The sequence below is a fragment of the Haemaphysalis longicornis genome, unplaced genomic scaffold (genome assembly GCF_048455015.1).
Source record: "Haemaphysalis longicornis isolate Haplotype H1 unplaced genomic scaffold, Haemaphysalis longicornis Haplotype H1 scaffold_3, whole genome shotgun sequence".
Taxonomy (NCBI): domain Eukaryota; kingdom Metazoa; phylum Arthropoda; class Arachnida; order Ixodida; family Ixodidae; genus Haemaphysalis; species Haemaphysalis longicornis.
Genome location: NW_027526335.1, coordinates 104,053,465 through 104,075,768, shown reverse-complemented (window position 1 = coordinate 104,075,768; position 22,304 = coordinate 104,053,465). Strand labels below are relative to the sequence as shown.

At 49.6% G+C, this 22,304-nt stretch overlaps 1 protein-coding gene across 9 annotated transcripts in view; it reads left to right on the top strand.

The window, feature by feature from the left end:
* The window catches only part of LOC144174974 (ETS homologous factor-like), a 405,488-nt gene that overhangs the window by 279,037 nt on the left and 104,147 nt on the right, over positions 1 to 22,304 (top strand). For 2 of the 9 annotated variants that reach the window (XM_077703977.1, XM_077703979.1), the window contains exon 1: positions 5,597 to 6,022. The exons of 6 other annotated variants lie outside the window; for them this stretch is intronic. Coding sequence is in view for 1 of the 3 variants with exons in the window: in XM_077703974.1 (XP_077560100.1) it covers positions 20,655 to 20,791 (137 nt within the window). In the remaining 2 variants the exon portion in view is untranslated. Of the gene's footprint in view, positions 1 to 5,596; positions 6,023 to 20,551; positions 20,792 to 22,304 lie in introns of those variants that run through there. One more of the 9 variants, XM_077703974.1, reaches the window with a different exon arrangement.

Genomic DNA, 22,304 nt, shown 5'->3' with positions numbered 1-22,304 from the left:
CACTTGAAGCGAACTTGGAAAATTTCGACGTCCCAGACGTCCGGGATTCCGTACTACCAGAGTCCTTCAATGCTTTACTTATCACAAAATTTCGGCCCCCGTTTCATATGGGGACCGCGGGCGCCACTACAGGCGCCACCGCCACACGAAGGGCATCCAGCCGCCGCGCGTGCGGCATATTGGCCAGCTCTTGGCGTGCAAACGCTCGCTGCTTTTGGTATCTGCACGCTGATTAAGCGTGCTTTTTTTCGTAGTAGTTAGCGCTGAATAGTTCAGTCGCTGTGTATATCACCTGCCTTCAATGCGGTTTTATTTTCCCAAGTAAATTACCCTAGACTTCGGCCGCGAACGGCAATGGCTTCTGCGTCCTCTGGCACAAGCGCTGCGCCGTCGTATTTACAGATTTGTAAATCTCTATTGCTTTTTTTCTTAAAGCAAAAGTTCTAAATACCACACATACAGTAGCTCCGTAGTCACGGACTGCTGCGGGCTTATCGATAATACAATAAAAAAAAACTGAAAGAAACCAAGTACGCGTCGTTCACACTACGCTTAATGAATCCGTTGATTGCTCTGGAATGCGCAGAACGCTAAAAGAGATAGCCCAATAGTATTGTCGTTTCGATGAGTGGGTACATACTTGAGAACATCTAAAAACGCTGCAGAAACGCGAAGGATCAAAACACGAAGAGATATATGTTGCACCATGTGTCTTTCCGCTTCCACGCTTTGCAATCCTTGCAAAAAAAAGGAAGCGAACAAAGAATAATAAAACTGATTTTATCAGACGCAACAAAACAATTTCAATATCACGAAGGGAGACAAAAGAGCGTGGTCCAGCGTACAGAATTTTTTTTTTTTTGCGCTGTGATGTGCAGCACACAGAGGAAACAGAATATTGCCACGTAGCCAAGAACGACGCGAAGCTTTTCTCGACGAAATTTATTAAAGCGACCTCTTGTTCTATAAAAGACTGGAACGAAACCCAAACTTCGAAGATGCAGTCCGCAGTGTGACGTGCACAGGTGAATGTCGATAAAGTGAGTTGCGCGGCGTTTGCTATGCGTGGATTACTCTCGGGACGTTATTATTTTCAGATCTATGGAAATAGGATCGAGAACGTTGTCGAAAAAACAAAAAGTCAAGTTAGCGACAACGTGACACCCTTTTCATATCAAAGAATATTGCTCGACGGGACGTACGACAAAAAGAGCAAACGGGCGCTCCGGTTGAAACGCCAGATAAGAAAAGCGGAAGCGGCCACACGCGGTTACAAAACAAACCAAATGAACACTAAGGGATATTGCGCGGAAATGTGAAAAGCAATAGCACAAGGACGTCCCAAAACTTTTAGATGCAACGCATCTCATGCTCGCCCCTCTGTCCTTCCTGGGTCTGCCCGGCGTCTGCACAGCTGTGCCTCTCCTCCTCACCTCTCTCCGATAGCGAACACTCTCCCAAACAGCAGCGGGTTGACGCAGCGCGCTCTCACTCCGTTGCTAGGCGCCGGTGCTGCGCATGTGCAGTACTCTCTCTCTCCGCGCTCTCCTCTCCTTCGGGCGCTGTGAATATAAAGCGGCATGCCGCGCTCCGATGGTCTCAGTCGACGGTCGTCCGCGTTACGCTTGCACTCTCTCGCAGTACTCCACGATTGCTTGATGCAATCGTCGAGCCCCTAACTGTGCACTTTACGGACCCCAAGGCACTCATTCTCGTCTGCAATAAAGGCCGTACCTGAGCATACGTGTACTGCATGTGCATTGCATGGTGAAAATGGAAAATTGCGCCCACCTCCTCTTCGCGTGAGAATCCCTGCTATAAGCGTAATCAATACGATGGAAAACGCCAATGGAACCCCCCATGAGATGCGTTGCATCACACCAGGGTTCCCGCGAGGGGAGGTAGGCGTAATTTTTTTTACATGCGAGCCTGAGCGCAAGGTAATACAAGTTAAGTTTGCAAACAGGTAATGAAGCACCGCTACTACCTGACTGATCTGACAAAAATCCGGCTTTAAGTTAGCCGTGTACAATTCTAGGTCCAGGATGCTCTCAAAAGGGTACATTGTTTTTTTTTTCATTCTCACACACAATGCATTCCCACACACTGTCACACACTTATAGTCGAAGATGAAATCTCCCGTTTCTTGCCTTGGAATGGCTTGCCTTCATTTTTCCCGCAGCTCCCCGTAGCTCGCTGAACAGAACAAGGGAACATTTTCTGTTGTATCGTTGTACAGGGGACGACATCCTGGGACGCAACACGTGTTCGGCATCGTAGTTGCACTACTTAAGTCGCATCACAACAGCGCGAGATGCACGTTACGTTTTTTTTCGCACAAAACTAACACAACTTGCCGCGTCTCCACCGTTCGAGCCAGCGCAACGCTGCCCGAGGAGTGACCTCAGTGAGATGGTGGCGCCACCGCGCGGCGGCCAAACGCAGCATATGAAGCTCTCCCATTGAGTTACGGAGCAGTTTCGTGACCACTAAAGCATTCAAGGACTCTGGTACTACCATGGCGTGGACATTACGGCGAGGCAAAACGAGCTAAACCTGAAATGGAGAACGGCGACTTGTCAAGCATAACTAAAGCCAACAAACAAGCATGCAAATGCACACAGGACGACATCCCGCTGTGGAACACCTCGTGCTCTTGCAAATTCAGGAACTGAGTTTATGCACACGCAACGGACACAGAAAATCCACGGAACACTACGCGTAAATAGCTGCGTTGTAAAAAGGGGCGAGAAATTGTGTAGAGTGGTCGTGGAAAAGTGGGCATTGGTCCTTCTAATGTTTTAAAGCGGAGTATATGGCTGAAAGGTGTGACCACTACCTTTCAGGTGACTGCAACTTCATTATGGTCGCTTAGAAGGTGACAAGGACATCGGCTGAATGCCAGATGCTGTTTCCATGGGGAAGACAGCTTGTGAAGCGACACCTAATGTAAGATGGAACGGAACAACGAAAAAGTGTTTAAAACACAGCCATACTTACATTATGCGATGTTAAAAACGCCAAAGAAAACAACATTACAATTTTAACGACTAACACGCTTTTAATTGTAATTCGAATTTTTTTTTTCTGAGAGTATCACGCCGATGGCGGCACCACCGAGGGCAAAAAATAAAGCACGATTTTCTCATTTGTAATGCAGCATTCTTCTCAAATATTAGTTTATTGAAACTTGGAAGGGCTACAGCTTCAGCCTAGCTGCCCGTTCCATGGCATCTCTGTGATGCGGCGGCTCGGCTGGCTCACTATTGCCGGTTAACAAATTTTAGTTGTTTGCAGCAATCCAGGGTGGGTAGAAACATCTTTATTGAGCAACCCAGTGGGGGGGAGGATTGTGTGGTCGGCCTCCTGTGTCCAGGAGGCCACGGGCCTGCGCCGAATCCAGGGCTCGTTGCACCAGATCGAGTTGATGCTCCGGCGCAGAGCTGGTCAGTGCAGAACCCCCACTGCTCAAGGAAGGGGGAGTGGATGGGGCGGTGTTTGTGGGGACATGAATACACAAGGAAGTGGGTTTACACGTACCTTAAGTGGGTTGGGAGAGGGGCGACACATTGTGGGCAGTTGTGGGGAGAAAGGGACAGATATATGTGGGAGAGTACAGCATGGTTGTCGAAGGCTTCTGTTTATAGACAACAATAGATGTGACCTTGGTGTTGGAGAGGCTGTGGTGTGGGGTATGGTATGTTCTATATTATAGGTTATAGCGTAAGCAACCGATGACAAAACTGTGCGCCGTCGTTACGAGGACAGACAGCGGCAGAAGAACGGAGAACGACAGGACGCTTGCGGAGAGAGGTGACGGCAAGCCGAGACGGTAGCGGTGGCGCTGCCTTCGCGTAGCTGCCGGCCTTGCTCGGGAAGCGGCGGCTACTTGGACCCTGAAGCGCCCGTCGCCTGGAGTCCTAGTGTAAAATTGAGTGTGCCTCGAGCGCAGGGCTGAGTGGGCGGCAAAAGAGAATGAAATTGGATTGACGGCGGCGAAACGCCGATACTGGCGGACAACAGAAGGAGCCGCAGGCTGCCAGTGTCGCTACTAAAACTAGCAACGTGACCCCTGGGATGGTTAGGAGGCAAAGCACGGTTGGCACGCTTTGCAGCGTCCGTGCGAGAAACGACGTGTCGAGAGCTTCTAAAGGTGAATCAAGGCCTGCGCGTCGGGCGGAGCCACAGGTTTGCGATGGCTGGATGTTCACGCATTCTTAAGCGTCAAGCAATGAATTTCCCATTCTTTCGTTAAAACTGCGACTAACATTTACCTACAATACCTGTTGAGGTAAAGCTTTCTTAGGTTGTGCAGTCATTCCAACAATCCAGCGTGATTCGAGTCGTTTCGGGATGATTGTAATAAACACGAGTTGCAGCCGCTTTCTCTCATCAAACTTCTCCGATAAGAGACTAGGATAGGAGAATAGGTAAATAGGAGAATAGGAGAATGACAGAATAGGAGAATTTCGAACCTTTTACAATTCCACAGTGCACTAATTATTACGGATGAAACTCGGCGTGATTATAGAGCCCTCTTAGCCGCATACTGCATTAGGAATTTATTTGATTCCTTCTTTTCTTTTAACGAAATATTTACATTATATTCGCGCTGGCACCATGTACCTCGCGTTCCGCCCACAGGGTCGTGGGATCGAAACCGGGCGCCGCTAACTGTTATTTTTTTTATAGTGTAGGGGGAGGGGTGTGGACGGACAACAACGCCGTATGGAGGGACAAGGCGAGTGAATTAGATGCAGTCGTATCTAAAACTGTAACTCCTGTTAATCAAAACTATCCAGAAAAAAAAAATCCCGGGATATCTCCACTAACGTGAAACCTGGGCAAGGGCGAAGCATGCAAAGTATAACTGTATTCTTTGCGCCTTGGCATTTTTGCTAACGGAAATAAAGCGGTTGGGAGGTAGAGGTATGCAGCTTCACTGCAAAAGTCTCGCGTCTTTGAAGCACGAAGCGTTCTAGCGCGAGGTGTAAACAAGTGCCCCATGATTCTTTAGTACGCGTTTTGAAGCGTTCCGGCGCGAGGCGTAAACGGGTGTCACGGTGCTTTAGTACCGTGACTACATGAGACGACGGTTACGACGACGACATTGGACACCGACAGCCAGGGGCTTCGCCCCTAAAAAATTGTAGTACTTCGTACAACTCAAGCGATACTTAACCACGGGACGTTTAACCTCAGCAAGCATCACGAATCTGTAGCAGTTGGTTTAGGTCGCCTTTGGTTGGAGGTGTTCATTTGTTTTCATCTAAGCTGAGTTTTTACCCAACCAGACAGAGTTCTGTCGAAGGTGTTTACATTCACAAAGCGGCTACAAAGTGACAACAGCGATTGCACAGAAAGCGAAAGAAAGCACGGCGAAAGAAGCGATCCGCGGAGCTGTGTCAGCGCGTCTATATTTAAAGCGCCACTGGCTGCGAAGGCCGCCTGCTCGCTTGGCCGACGGCGGCAGCGCAAGGCAGCGCAGCGTGGCGTCGTCCGGGATTCTGACGTCAACTTTTCGCTCCAACCAATGAGCGCGGCGCGAGTGGTGACGCAAGCGAGCCGGTCGCTCGCTGGCCGTCCCGTTCCGTGGCTACCGGCTTGGCGGAGCAGACGACAGCCAGCAACGGCGAGCAGACGACAGCGGCGCGGTCGTAGTGAACGTGGCCGCTTCCCCGCACTGTAGCTACACGAGGTTCTGCACGCTGTCTTGCTGCGCCACGTTATCGACCAGAGACGGTTCCCAGTCGTCGGCACACTGTGTTTTAGTGGACGTGGATCGCCGCAGTGCACGTGCGGCGTGCGTCTTGTGACAGTGTGGTTGGTTGACAAGAGCCGCCGGGAACTATACTCCCCGGCACATGGCGAACGGTGGTGTGCACTGATTGGCCTTCTGGCGACGCCTGCGCGCGAGGATTTAGCCACGGGTCGAGGATACCGGAGCCCGCGAACTGGCCACCATTGAGGGCGCCGACGTGCAAGATTCGGGGAGCGACCTGCCGTCGTTCCAGACGTTCAGGTGAGCGCCCACACTACGCTCTCATGCGGTCTTGGGATCGGTTTCTGCTGTTCCGTTCCGTTTCCATGGTGAGGTTTGTGCGTTAACTGCAGTCTATATTTATAGCGTAGGCTGAGTTTACGGTGGCAGTGGGAAGGCGTGAAAACAGGAATTCCGAAAGTATACTTAGATCGAGTCACGATTAAGCCAGCGTAGCTTAGGTCAGTGTTTTGTCGATGGTGCAGGATTGCAGAACTGTAAAATAGCATTTTCTGCTATGTATTGTATAGTTCTTGGCGCTTGTCACCACTAGAAGTACGCAACTGTTGAAAAGTGGGAGTTTCGCGAATTTCTAGTTAAATAAATTGCGAACCTGTTTTCTCTTTGCCAGTCCAAGCTTTCTTTTTTTTTTTCTAAAAAAAAAAACATTTTTTGAAGCGACACAAAAATATCCTTTCGAGATACTCAATGTCTTGCGTGCTACATGATTGCCTGCACGCTCTTTCGAGGCTGGGCCACGCGTTGTTTGCTGTAGCTTGATAAGGGGGAGAAAAAGGACGACGCTGATAGGCCAAACGTCTTCTCACGTAGATATTACGACATGCACAAGTTCCCTGGAAGCGGAAACGAGGAATCGCTGTCTTACAAGCTTGAAGTTCAAGACGGGATCGCATACTCTGTATTTGATGGGATTTGGCGATCTTGAGGTGTGCTAGTTCGTATCGCGTCCACCGCGGTTTTCGAGAGTTGTGAAGTTTCCCCGAAGTGCAGAGACTCTTCACGTCATAGATTATGGCACTTTGTATCCCTCTGAATGCTCTGACACTTTGGCAAAATAAATGCTGCTCGGAGATCCGAAACGTCGCTGTAAGGGGGGCGCGGTCGGCGCTCGGACGTGCTGTCAGTGAACGAAGCCGACTTGCAGGAGCCTCAGCCGCCGCGAGGTGAAGCCGCCTTTCTGCGAACGGATACCGCCCGCTTCACACGTTTCATGGTACGCGTGAAATGAAATCGATATCTATGAGGCAGTCCGCGAAAACAATTACCTGGTGGTAAAGAACGTCACGTGTCCGGAATTTTAAAAACGTATACCCGTTGTTTGTTGTTTGTAAGAAGATGACGCTGATAAGAGGCTTGAAACACTTTCCTGTAAAAGGGTACATATTGACTAGTGGTTGTTGAAACTTCACAGCCGATTATGTATGACTGTTAGCGCTTCACAACATCAGGAAGGCCCAATTGGGAACGCTAACATAGCTATTAGAACCGGTGGGGTATACGTACCCAACCGTTACTTTGTTTAGTTGCGGACGGAGCGGCCACTGGGGCTTTCCCTGGATATTGTTGTGTGCTGACTTTGCCGACCGACATACATCGCAGTTTCTTTTTTATTTTGTTTACTCTCGAAATATCATGAGTGGGTGCTGCTTATAGTGACAATTGAATACACGATCGTTTGTAGTACCGCTCTTTCGCGCAAGCCGCCACATGAATTCAACGCAACTTCGACTTCTCGCTGCGACTGCGTGATTGTTTCCGCTTATCTCATTGCTTAGTGCATGGCAGTAAGTGCTCGGTTTTGACCAGCAGTTGCAGATTTACACATTCCCCCGCTATTGTCCTCCTCCGATCGTCTGCACACGTTTATAGTAATCATAAAGACAAAATACAAGTTTGGTTCAACCCAAGGATTGCCGCTTCAGAATAACAATATAAAAAATAAAACCGAAACTTCAGACAGTTAAGCTTGAGAAGATGAAAACTGATGAAACAGCGGCGGCTCACCGGTCACTTGTCGCACTGCTGCTGTGATGTCAAAAAAGCAGTCTGTCCGACTAGCGGCCATTGACAAAAAGCAATTCCCAATAACTATTATTGTGTCACTGTAGTACTGCCTCTGCTTCAGTTTTATAGCACCGCTCGAATGCTAGTATGTTGTAGCTAACGGACTGATTACTCTGTCTTTTGTACCTCACCAATGACGCAACTGATGGCGTTTCTGATCTTTTTCTGATCTTTTTTTTTTATCTTTTTTGTGTGTGGAAACAATGTCTTCAGGGACCGCAAGAGAGTTCAACACATTAAATCAAAGGCTGTTTACTTGAAATGAAACAAGGATTTATGTTACCTTCATGGTGATTAGAAAAAAATTAAAAATTACCCACTTGCGTAAGCTAAGGTTTTACAATTGTCAGATGCTGTGCTTTTGGTTGTATTTGTGTTTATTTAGTAAGCGCATTCTGTTTTCCTGGTTTCCGGTGCACGGCGTAATACAGCTGTCGCTTGCAGTGCCTGTGAAATTTATCTGAAGTGGCTACAGTTTTCGCTACGGCACAGTTTCCGTATATAGCAAGGTAAATAAATTGTTCATAACTGCCAGAGACGTAAAAAAACATGCACCAAAGCAGTTGTAGACTCAAGCAACTGTCGTAACTGCTGCGCATACGGTTTGTTCTGAAGGTTTCCAAACTCTTCCGAGCCCCTGTATTTTTTCGTAAGCGCGAGTTCCGGAAATGATGAGCGTGTTTACACGCCTTAGCACAGGTTTTCACGTCTTTGTCTATGAATGCGAAAGATTGTACTATAAGCACAGTCACCAAATTGAACCAATGTTTATCCGTTAGTATGGTTTTTTTCGTGATAGGCAGCTCGTGTATGAAGATTCGGAGCATAATAATCTGCGATCCTTGAAACCAAAACTCGTTAATTGCCATTTTACTGAGAAGAACTCCTTCATTTTATGATAGCCTTGTTCGTAATGCCGGCATGTACGCTGAAAGCTTTCAGGACTGCGCACGGTTTCAGATGTACTCCCGCGAAATTTTCTCCGCATGATCATTGAACAGAACTTCGTGGAAGTTCTTGAGGATATCTGGCAACGACGAATTGCTCCGAATCACAAAAATAGTGGCGCAATCGCCTCATGCGTCATAATTTTAGTTTGACCGGTTACATTCTATGGGGCAACCGACACGCTCAAGTTTCTGCGACGCCCAGCTTATGGCCCTGGACATCCCGGCCATGAAAAAGGTTAAAGTTGAGTATAAAGAAATCCAAGTTGCGGGGCATACTTTGACGGGTGGGCGCTATATGCCATTTTTTAAATGGTGCTGAAGCGGTACGGGCAAGGCGTACTCCAGCCATACTAGTGGTGAGATTTCACCCGACGGCACTGTGTCTGCTATGACAAAAAAATACAAAAAAAAATACGCCAGGTGGTCACGACGTTTGAAGCGTAACTAATATAGGCAGTCATCCACTTCAGCTAGAATCATATGAGCAAGTGACATTTTCTGACTTTTGAACCCAAAGTTCTGAGTTCTATTTTTTCTCGAATTTTGGGGGTCTCTTAAGCAAAAGCCCTCACTATATCACATGGGCCTGCCAAAACTCCCAGTCCATCCACCCGATTCCCAATCCATCCCTTGAGCAATGGAACGTCGCGCTGACGAGTCCAGATCTGAACGACAAGCTTATGCTGTTCACCAGGGCTCGGGCCACGGCGCAAAGCTCTGATGCCTCGGACTAAAGACGCCACCAACTCAAGGGGCAAAGAAACTTTTGCTCTATTGCAATAAGAGTTATCTCTTCTCCTCCCAGCACGCCGAAGCTACACCTGGGCTAGGTTGGAGGGCTCTGGATTAATTTGAACACCTCGGTGTCTTTAACGTGTACCGAAATCTCGACACACGGGCGTCCTTGCTTTTTGCCTCCACCAGAAAAGCAACAACCGGGACCGAGATCAAACCTGCGTCCTTGGACTCAGCAGCACAACGCCTTAGCCACTGCGCCACGTCGGCGGGTATATTTTCGGCCAATTGCACAATATTTATGAACAAATTTTCGACAAGTTTTCGAAAAAAGAAGGACGAAGGGAGAGAGCTAAAAGCTCCTACGTTCGATATAATGTCTAACCACCGGTGTTGATCGACCAGATTTAAGGGAAATCCCCAAGGTGGAGTAGGTTCCTGCGAAGGAAAGTTTGACGTCCGCATCAATGCAGCCGTACGGCTACGAAGGAAAGCTATACAGCTTTCTCAGAAACTTCGCAGTTGAAGAAAAATTCGCCCTCGTCCAGGATACGAGCCCGGACCACCGCTAAACCGGAGCAGGACGAATTTTTCTTCAACTGCGAAGTTTCTGAGAAAGCTGTATGGCTTTCCTTTGTAGCCGTACGGCTGCATTGAGGTGGATGTCAAACTTCCCTTCGCAATGTCTAACCACGTGATACTGGTACCAGCCAACTTCCTAGCTGTCCAGAGAGAGCTCCTGTGCGCAACAGCGCTGGGCCCCCGTCGATGTCGCCGTCGCGGAGAAAGTGACCATCGATGATGACGGCGGCGGCGCCAGAGGAGAGAGATCTATAAATCGGCGATCCCGTGTGACCTTGGTCGGGGAGTGACTTTCAAGGTCCGTCTTCGGCGGCGACGGCCATCAGGACGCGTAGCCTTCCGCGACGATCGGCCGTACACATCGAAAGCGAATTTCAACGCGACCTTCTGGAGCGGGCGCGTTTGCCCGCCGGGGGGCCCGAGAAGTCGGACCAGCTCTGCGGTGGCCGTTAAACGCTATTACGTGCTCCCGCGCATGCGCACACGTGACAGTCGGGCAAAAGGAACACTTGCAGAAGCATAAAAATGGCGGCCTTAATTCAACTTACCTACTCAGCAGGGGGATGCGATACGGTCTCGCAGGGACCGCCCAAGGCTGTGGTTAATGTCGTCTCCTTATCGGCCCTTCCGAGCATGCTTCGCCTGTAGAAGCGGGGCGATTGCAACTGCGATGCATGGTTATGCGATATACTAGGTGTGAGCAGGGAGCTACTTCGGGAACTTGGGTTTCTTTAGCCGATATTTGTTTTAGGAATGATTGCACTTATCTGATGGGTGGCCTTCGCAGCGCAAGAAGCCCACAGAAGGTGTTACAGCTAAACTGATGGTCATACGGGCCATATAATGGTCGGTGTGCTGAAAGGTGTTTTTTTGTGTGTGTGTGTGGGTCAGCGGATAGTTTAACTATTGTGATCGGAGGGCCTCCGCATTGTTTATTTTCAAATCAGTATCGCAACTTTATTGATTGATTGATTGATTGATTGATTGGTTGATTGATTGATTGATTGATTGATTGATTGATTGATTGATTGATTGATTGATTGATTGATTGATTGATTGATTGATTGATTGATTGATTGATTGATTGATTGATTGATTGATTGATTGTGGGGTTTAACCCGCCGACGCTTCAAAGGTAATGAGGCGCGCCGTAGTGGAGGGCTCGGGATTAATTTTGACCACCTGGGGTTCTTTAACGTGCGCCGAAATCTCAAACACACGGGCGCTTTTGCTTTCCGCCAGCATCAGAAAAGCGGCCGCCACGGCCGGGAATCGAACGCGCGTCCTCGTGCTCAGCAGCACAACGCCTTGGCCGCTGAGCCACCGAGTATCGTAGCTTTAACACGCGTGTTGAAGGGGTAAAGCTAAACTATTGTATTTACGCGATCCCAAGCACTTGTACGCCCCCCGCCCCTAGTTCCCTCTACGGCCGCAGTGTGGAGGCTCGTAAATGTACCCAGGCAAGATGCACGCGGCAGGAGAGTGTCTTCGTTTTTCCTGGCCAACCTCGTTTCAGAGCAGAGCTGACATTCATTCACTCTCTTCACACGTCGACTCTCACTCATCATGGCACGGTCAGGTAACGGGACAGTCAACCTTGGTATAACACAGAACGCTTGAATGGTCTCACTTGGCATCTTCGATTTTCCAGCCCTGGACAGTCCGCGGGCAGTTGCAGGACTGCCTTTGCACCGATCGTTTCATAGGAAAACCTACGGCAGAGTCGAGTGACGCATCAAGTCCCTTGCAGTTCGCAGACGATTGCGGAGCCCCAGTGGTGCCATGTATACTGCGTCCTATAGACTTTAGCGCTAATGTCTACTATAGTGCATAGGCGAGCCGCGCTTCAGCGAGCGTTCTGTCATGTCCCGGGTGGGAACGTTCCACTTGTCCTTGGCATGGCTCATGATCAGGCAGAAAAGTTGGCTCTGGCTGCGAAAGAACGCACAAAACTATACTGTTTTGTCGATAGGAACGTGGAGCTACAAAGTGTTCATTTGTAGGTATTACTTCAAAGCTTCGTGCATTATGAACAATAACAAATGGCAACATCTCCACTCCGTAGATAATGGCGAGGGTGCGAAGTACGGGGACTCGAATTGACATCCAAGTTGCGCCCCGACCGTCATTCGATTTGAGCTGTGAGTTGCACCTTGATTATTTATTCCCTAAATGAAACCGCAACTCACGGCTGAAATCGAATTTCGCTTGATTTTCGCTTCATGGTGGTGTGCGCACGGATGGACGCGGACGGACATTGGGAGGTCTTAAGGTACTCCGCACCGTTGCAGGCGAGGGAGTAAGCCGTTTGACTCGCGGTCGTAGCCCAATGGGTAAGACGACTGCCACTAACTCTGTCTGGTCTACCAGACACAGGCTCGAATCCTGCCGGCCAGCGCCTGTGATTTTTTGCGATTGTAAATGCTATGCGCCCGGACGCGGACGGACATTGTGCGGTCCTAAGGTACTCCGCACCTAAAAAGTGTTACCCTATCTTGTTAACTCTGGCTTCAAGAGAGGATAGTAGCCATGTGGCTAACCACGCCTACAGTAGGAAAGGAACGTTGCTAATGCTGTTATGGCGGGGTCCACGATAGCATGCGATAGCATCGACATATTTACCTCTAGTGTGTATTAGTATGCAACTCTACGCTGCTACCGATTCGGTACTTCACTCCGCCGTCGCATGTGTGCCCACGGCAAGTGAGCGTTCCCGGCGTAACGCGGTAATTTACCACGCCCTGACGCGTGATCGCCTGATGTTCTGTCCACTCTGACGAACGGCGGAGAGGAAATCTTGGCAGGGAACGTGGCGTTTAATCTTTTCGAGAGCTAAGTACCTGCGCCTCTGTGCGCGAGTGTGTTAGCCGAACGTTCTTCGTTTATTTTGCGAGGTTCCGGCGAGATTCTTCTCGGCTTGAACCCCTCCTCTAATGATTGCTGGAATGGAGGACGTGTTTAATACCGCAAACAGATTATGAACTAGAAACTAAAGAGGATAATGGAGAGATGTAAAAAAAGCGAATAGAAGGCGGAGGAGTGACGTGAATGACGATCAAACAAACATGCGACCACATCGCGCGATCGCGTGACCGCGATGTCTCTGTGTGTCCTTTTCGTGCAATGCCGCGGGTGAAACAGGCGACATGTACGCATGCCGCGGTAGGGCATTTGTACGCTGGGAATGAAGCCACGCGAACGTGTGCGCAGTGCCTCTATTTATACGCGGCCGCCTAAGAATTGACAGGGTTGCACGCAATGAAATTATAATAAACCGTGCTGGAGTTTCGCAAGTGTTTTCCCTTCCTGCATTTTATTCGCTGAAGCTGCGATGTCTCGGACTCCCTTCCGCGTTGTTCGCTTCGTTGTTTTCTACTTTCAGTTTCCTTTTTCCTTCCCTTGGTTCTCAATTTTCCGTGCTCACTCTCTTACAAATGCAGTACGCAGCGGTCGTGACCTTGCAGTGCCCAGGCGTAAATAAGCATTCGAACGTTATGCGACTAACCCCTGCCTGTCATCTGCAACCTGCAAGGCTCTTGTAAGGCTCAATTCCGTTCGGTCGTTCGTGCATACTGTGCAGCCTATTCAACACAGATGCCATAACATCGTTCAGAACAACGAATTTTCGAAACCTACACCAATATGTTCAAAGGGGCATAGACTCCCGCATCATCATAATCATCATCAGCAGCAGCAGTAACAGGACCAAAAACGTTACATTTACTCTACCAATTCTATCTTGTTCCTACCGATTCACATTTCCACACAAAAAAAAAATGATATTAAGTTTATGCACCTAGTTCTCTGTCTCCCGCTTTCTGACCCCGAGAGGTTATACTTGGAATTGCATGCACTTCAGCCAGCTTTTCTTTCTTTTTATTACTTAGAGCAAGACCGTGTTTAGCTTTATTTTTTTTCCCTAAGCCATGATGGAAGCTCTGTTTGTAAGGGCGATACGTCACATGTTTCCTGAGGCGGGTCTTCGGGCTGACGTCGGCCTCGTTTTATGGCCCCTGAGGAGGCCGCGGGTTTTTGCCGCATTCGCGAGAACTGTACGTACGCATTCATGAGTACCTTTCTTTTGAGTGCCCAATCGTCATCGTTGTCTTCTCAAAGTACTCCCCAAGTACGCACACGTTCATCCACATGGATTGGGTTCCCATTTACCACGTGTTCAAGGTAATTGTGCTCATGTTTCTTCCATTATAATAATGTCTTTTCCACAGGCTTATTCCTCAGCTTGGCTTTTAATATCACTCGTTATTTCGGAGGTAATTACCCTTATGCCGCCTGCTTCTTAGCTTTATGTGCAGACCTGACTCGTTATTCTTACTAGTGTTCTAGAAAAAATTCCCCGCATTTCCCCGAGGGGAAGAATGTGAAAGTGCGAATGCACGAGTTGAATTTGCGCGGTTCGGTAATGTTCGCGAAAGAGAGATCACACACACACACACAACTACAAAGAAAGAAAGATGCATTTATTCACAGACACCTATTTGTGTTGTCGTTGTACTTGATTGCTAGAGCGGATCTCAGCTTTGAAATTTCGTGTCAGTACTCCTTTAAGCGGGTGCATTAGCCCTTCTCACGCCCGATTCCTGGCCAATCCCCCACGTGGGTATGTGCCATGTCAGCGGCCAGGCAGCGCGCGTTCATCTCCCCCCGTTGCCAAGGAAGACGAGGAGATTCCTGGCCAATCCCCCACGTGGGTATGTGATGCGGACATCGCCGGTGGACGCAGGTTCAGGGTCGCTTAAGAAGTGCATTGCACTTAAAATCGTTTAACAATATGGGCCCGTTTGCCCGTACGCATAAGTTCCGGATTAAGTTCCCGCGTACGAAAAAGACGCCAATAAGACGAAGTCGGCCACGGCAAATAAGCCGGTTGACAGAAAAACCGACGGAAACACTACCTTAACCGAGCGTTTGTATCAGTTTCGGGCAAACGACTTATTACCTAGACAGAGCTGAAGTCGTAGTTGAGAACTTATTCCTACACTTATCGCGTTCGGGCAAACGGGCGATGGTGTCGCCGGTAAATCTCGGATGTCTTATGTTACGAAACGTTGTCGGCAGATGCAGCAGCTCAACTCTGTACACATGTAATCTTTTGCATGCCGATTCTTTCGAAATTAGTTCGCCGAGGTCGAACGTGGAATCGGTGTCGTCGACCTGTCACTACAAGTTATTCATAGTGCACATAGAAGCCTGCTGCTCAAGGTACAATGTCCACACTACGTCTTAATTGTGCGTACTTTTCCCCTAAGCAGTTCAAACGCCCCAGTTCAGCAGTTCTTCGAGGTATATGAGCGCATAGACGTATCGTTTCGTTACCGCCAGTACATAAACGTTGCTGAGTCGGCAGACGATCCGGTACCCGCCGCGGTGGCTCAGTGGCTATGGCGTTGTGCTGCTGAGCACGAGGACGCAGGTTCGATTCCCGGCCGCGGCGGCCGCTTTTCTGATGGAGGCAAAAAGCAAAAACGCCCGTGTGGGCGAAATTTCGGCGCACGTTAAAGATCCCCAGGTGGTCGAAATAAATCCGCAGCCCTCCACTACGGCGCGCCTCATCGCCTGCACGTTAAACACTACAATGAATGAATGAATGAATGAATGAATGAATGAATGAATGAATGAATGAATGAATGAATGATGATCCGGTAATGTGAATCGAACAGTGACACTGCAAATGCACTCCAAAGCAGTTATCTGATGGGTTCGGTCCTGTTATGCTTATCTTAACTAATAGTTGGTGTGTACGCTATAACTTGATACTTTTCCTTTCCATGGCTTAAAAAAACATGACAAGGGGTACGTACTGTGTACTTCTCATTGAAATGAAGCGAGCACCATGGATTAGGGAATCAACTTATCTAGCAAACATGTTCGCTGAAATCAAGACAAAAAGTGCATTTGGGCCTAGGTGCAGAGTACTGACGCCATTCGGCTGAGTGTGATCAGTCTGAGGGGTCGATCGGGTTAAAAGTACAAAGGAGACAGGGAACTCTGTGCAGGATTGAGACGAGACAATTGGTGGGCGAGTGATGGATTGCGGTGGAAAGTGATAGTAGCGGCTGAAAGCATATTGGAGAGGTCTTAAGGCCACCAGGCTAATAATGATGAAGCTAATTACCTGATCCTCGATCCTTCTTTTGCGCGTGCGTGAGTCTCCCCGGCGTCCGTGAAACGAAAGCCGGTACGCAGCGTGATCCGTCAGGTGGAAAATCTAATGCCACCCTGACCCTGCTGCAGTGACCGTCGCAAACAAGCGACCCGTCAAGTCAGGCTACTCCTGGAACGCCGCGGACACGCAAAACGCTGACGCAGAGGCGAAGCGAACGCAAGGATCGGCCCGGAGCACGTCAGCAGCAATGCCGCCTTTTCGGGCGGGGAGGGAGGCGGCCATTTGCATGACCGCGGTTCTTTTTTCCTCAAGATACCTATCGGCCCGAGACGGAGCGCGCCCTAAAACAGAAGAAGCAAAACGAGCGAGGCGCTGCTCAAGAAGGAGATGGGATCTGGCGAGCCTAAATAAGGGGGATTCGCGTGCGCGCAGCGACGCAAAGCCGTTTGTGCGCGGGAAGGGGTCCTTGTTTGCGCCGCTGTTTCGCATCCACGTGCGACGAAGAACGAGAGAAAAAAAAAAAAGGCAAGAGGAGGGAGTCTAAGGCCCGGCCGCGCGGTGCATAACGGACTTTTCGCCAGCCCGTGTGAAATCCGTTGGGAGACCGCCTAGTAGCCCCAGGATTAGCCGCGGATTTTCTCCTCTGTCTGTCGCCGTCGATGTCGTCTGCAGCGCGCAGAGCAGACGACGCGTGCAGACGGCCTGCCGCCCCAGCGTCGTCTGCTGAGGAAGGAAGGAAAGACCGTTCGTGGTGGTGTTTTGAGGCGGCCGGGGGCATCGGCACTTTCGCTGCACTTCCTTCTCGTGCTGCGTTGTAAAGTCGGTGCTTCGGTTTTCCTTTTAGCGTTCGGAGACAACCAGTTACATCCTCCCTCGCTTTCTCCTTTTCTTTCTCTGTTCTTCGTTCGACAGGGAGGATGTCTCCCGCGTGCCTTGAACCTCCGGTGTTGTTGCCGTTCCGTTCTCCACGGCTGCCGCTTTTGTATCCGTGGCTCCGTGCTTTATCTTCCTCATCGCTTTGCCAGCCCTTCTGCTCTCCTCTTTTGACGCGTCCCCGGGTTTGTTTTCATCCGGTTGAGTTATTCAGCGCGTGCCGCGTTACTTGATAGCTTTCTCCGCTCTTTACTGCCTATGAATATGTTCCCGCGGTACAGTTTATTTGAACCCCCGTTACCACCGTTGAGTTTACGATTTTACTTACCACGCACTTAGCGACTCTATCCGCTCGAGTAGTTCCCCTTTCGAACAACGGTAGTTACGTCATTCCGATTGATTCATTCCGCGTATCCGAAAAGCTGCAGTCCGTGCAGGCAGATATAGCGGCGGATATTTTTAACGATTGCAGCTTATTATTTTTTCGGGCCATAGCATGCTCGTTAAATATCCTGTATTTTTACAGAGGGTATTGTATTTGTAGCTACCAGATCGACAACAATCTCGTCACGTGCGTACTGACTGCATGTGCTAGAAACCCTAAAAGACAACTTTTCTTTTGGTTGATTTTGAATTTCATGCTCAGAGATTTTGCGAGAAAGGGAGGTCCTTGCTTGAACTTTTACTTCAGGACATAATTCGATTGCGGCAAACTTTCCCTGATGGAGAACGTCGTTAAGCTAACCTCGGTGCAGTTACATCCGTGCCGTTACGCCGTCAAAGCCTTGCGTTGCGGGGCCCTTGATAGTCGGTAGCCCCGTGGTGTGTTCAGTTTGTACATACACACCAAAGTGGTGAGGCGTTCAGTTGTGGTGCGCCCCAGGTTCAACGCTTCCTGTTTAACATCAAGCATCTAACTTTTGATACACGCTCGTTATTCTTCCGCGTCCAGCAAAATCGCTCATAGCTTTACAATTGCACCACGCAATAAAGATACGGGCCACACCAGTTTTTAGTACGCTGTCGAGTATCAGAGAAGTATGCATTTCTCTAGTCTATGGGGAAACTCAGTGACGTAGCTTGTGATTTTATCGAGCGCCCCGGCCGAAACGAACGAAGGATAGACATAGCCCTATCCGAGTTGCCGGGGTTCTTTTTCCACCCTGACCTTAGTGCCAGCAGCCGCTCACTGCACGCAACGGCGAGAGCAATTTTCTGCAGTTACGCCACCGCAGCGGTATACGAGCAATTTTTCTCATTGCGCGCGTAATCCGCCGGACTGCTGCCTCTGTTCGATTCACCTTGTAGCTGGCGCATGCAAAGCAACGCTTACGCTGCTGCGCTTACACGCGCGTGCCCCGCGTCTTCCACGCGCGCAGCATTCACCCTGACCCGATTGGTCGGCGCATATAATGCGGCCGCTGTCGTAATTAGTCGCGTGCGCCACAGCATCCAAGCTCGAGGGGACACGATGCGTGAGACTGACCTTGACTACCGGTGATTCACGTAACCGTCTATATACCGTGATGTTGTAGTGCGCCCGATTCGTCCGTTATTTCACCGAAGTTACGGAGCGGGAGATAGGGCGACAGAGTAAGGTGCGTGTCATCAGAAAATTATACATTTGCTGGCCCCATCCAAGTTCGCTCCGCGTGTTTATCTTTTTAAAGCGAAAGCTTTCTTAGTGCGTCCTGTTAAAAATCTAATGCATTTACCCATCGGGTGGCCGACTGAAAAGCTATAAAAAAACTAAAAATAGTGCCTTAATATTTGGATATAAGACCGCTTAAATTTCTCCTTCCCAGCAATGCGGTACTGTTTAGAGGCGAAGCCGACTTTTAAAAATACCGGTGCAAGCTTGGTTTTTGCAAGCTGGCTTTCCCACATTGCATGTTCTGAAGTGAAGCATGATCATCTCTGGAGGGAATATGATTACAGAAAACGGCTCTAACCCTCGTGTTATCAAAAGTACACCGGAACGACTTATATAAAAATTACTTGCCAAGAAGACTGTACGAGTGCAAAACAGGGCTTCTATTGTGCTAAAAAGTTCAGTTCAACATAGCGAAAAAGAAACGGTTCTGGATAAGACAAGACATGCATCCATCATGAAGAAGTACAATTGTATGCCTTTTTTCTCATAAACGATAAATCACGTATCGGTATACATTTAGATCGTTCGTAGATGCGTTTAATTAGTGCGCGAAAAATCGTCACTTTAACACTTCTCTCAACGTGTATGGTATGGCAGTTTCTTTTTTTCTTTTTTTTTGCCTTGAGGTGCAATTGTGCGCGCTCACTGCACGCTCTTGGGGCGCGAACCGAGCCTACCTCTCGAAAAATGTGGTTAAACCGCTTTCAACCATGGCACTATTTTTACCCACGCCCACTTCAGTATAAAAAGCCAGGCAGCAAACATCCGCATGCGAAAAATGGCCCTCTGTTCTTTCCCGGCGAATTGCGATTGGGTGCAACACCGCTGAGTTCAATACCACATGTGCGTTCGAGCTGACGTCCGCTGAACGAGCAGCGAAGGCGGATGCGCGGGCTCGGAGTCGTACGTTTCGCTCCACACGCAGCCTACAGCGCCAGGTAGGCGGCAGCCATGGGCACAAAGCTGCGTGCGCGTTTCGCCCTAGGCGCACCACGCAACGGACCTGTCCGCTAGGAACAAGTGGGCTCCACCACATGTGGCTCTCACCTTACCCTGCTAGGTGCGTGCAAAAGGCCATGTGAATGTGAGCCCGCAGTTTTAACCTTATACACGAAAAATAAAAAAAGCGAACCCGGTAGAAATTGCGTGTACTCGAATAGCAGTTTGCACGTATCGGAAAGTGCTATCGGTGGCAGCGTTATTTCTGGGCTTTGCTGGTGGGGAAGAGAGGAAGAGAGGGGTCCCGGAAGACTTTGTGTCGAATTAAAGGGGAAAAAAGCGAAACACGATTATTCAGAGATGTAGAAACCACAAAAAGAGAGCGAAAACCTACGGAGGGGTGCAACCTCCGCACAGCTGCGTGAATTCAGGCCTGTTATGTAGCTTGGCTACCTCTCGCCATGAGGGAAGCAAAAAGCTAACAAAAAGGGACAGAACCGTATTGCAGTACGCGAGTGACAGCGCCGACTTAACGCCACCTCGGCGAAAATGCCTCCCACCTTTCCTACCTTGACAGCTGCCCCTGCTTCGCCGTTATGTCCGACGAATCTCGCTCTTGTGCTGTTCTCGTTGACATCTTCATCCTATAGAAAAGGAGCAATTTACGGATGGCTAATTTGATCGCAACTCAGGTGGCAGGCCTTGTTACCTGAGGGGCGTTTCCCAACTGCCACCTCCTCATGTGCGCGCGTATTTCGCACATGTGCGCTGCCGCACGGGAGAGCAGTCATCCTGCGCGGTCGGTTGCACAAGTGCCGTGTTCGAGGCGAGCATTACAGCGGGTGTGTGCGGTGCGTACGCAGCCTCGCCGCCGACCTGTGCAGCGGCTGTAGTGAAGCTGGTTGTTTGTGCTGCGGGGGGCGGGCGACTGTATGTGGAGTGACTGTGCATATGCGCACCGGGGCGGCGATGATGTCGCCCACCGATCCACTGTGCTGCGCATCGAGCCCGTCGCGTGAGCTGGAAGGGCCCGGCCTCCTGAGTCACCGATCCGAGTCGCCCCGAGGTCCAGGCGTCACGACCACTGAGTGAGATATTGCTGTTCGAAAGTACGATGACCGCGAAATGACGGAATCGCGTCGTAATGATCCCCGTCTTGAAAGTGGACGTTGTCTTTGGTATTCAGCTTTTGGATACTCGTGCTTGACAGGGGGTTGCAGCTGAGTGCCTTGTTTAAGCTTTATATATACGGCTTCACCTTGCGCAGGGAATATGGCGTGGTTTACACGTACCCATGTTACAAGAACCTGCGTGTCGACGTGGTGTTGCAGTGTGCTTGTCAGACAAGTGAGCGCTGGGCGTTTGGCCTGATGTACAACGTCACCCCAGGCAGTCAGCCATTGAAACTAGCCATCGCCTAACAGCAGTGGAGTAGGTAGACGTTGACTCGTTGCTTTGATGAGTCACGTGTCGACTGCATTTTCTTTGTTTGTAGTAGCTGCCGCTGTAGCGTTGCAGGTGGCTTTATGACCAGCTGCTGCTAACTGCATTTCGTTGTTCCTGTAATGAATGTGGATTGGCTTGGCTGCGGCCACCTCGGCGGCCCTTATTCAGTATGCAGTAGGATACTCCCTAGAGCAGCCACCTGCACTCTGTTCATGTAGCAGTTATTGCTACGAGCGTTTTTTAACCCCACGTTTTTACGTATTTACCGGCGAAGCCAGGCGCTTCTGTTTAGGTCGTTTTCCGGTCCCCACCACACGTGGTCGCGAGCTAAACTGTAACTTGGACGTGGCTTCGAGAATTTCGAGTAACTCTTAACGGGAGATAAACCAATGCGTGATTTCGTGATTTGCCTCCCCTCAATTTGCAATCACAGCAGCGACAACGTGACCACTATGCAATAACAAATATTATAGTTAGAAACGAAAATGTAAGGAAGGTTTCTGGCATAAATATTGTCAAGTGATTTTGCAATGCCAGGGGTCGAAGATCGCGAAGTCAACATGCACGTGAATGAACTTTTGATGCGAGACCCCGCAGTCAAGACGACGACGACGAACGAGCGCTACCCAAAACGCGTCATCATCACTAAATCGCGTGCGAATGGCTTGCTCCCAGCTCGTAGGAGGCGTTCTTCACCGTCGCTCCTGATATTTGTAAAGCCTAAGTAAATGTTAAGGTTACCCCCAAACGCGCATTACCTGTACAGTCCGTTCAAAACAAACTACTGTATCTTTCTCGGCAATTCTACCGGCTCGTAGCAACGCGTTGTCTCGTGACTCCGGCAGCCTGACACCACGGGAAGGCCGCGTTAAGTTTCCAGAAAATCGACTCCCTACCTCTCGCGAGTTAGTGTTTAGCTTCAGCTCACGCATCCGCTTTAGCCAGAATGTTTTTTTTTTTTTTTTTTTTTTGCAGAAACGCGTGCGGCTGCTGCTGCTGCAGCTCCACCAAAAGTTGAAACGAAAACGAACGGTTTACTGGGGGAGTTCCGGTTTCGGAGTGCCGTTGAGCGTGATTTAAGGGAGTCACGTGACGTGGCCCGCTTAATCCTGCTGTAGAGAGAGGTCGTCTGGCCTCCCCTTCGACTATAGCACC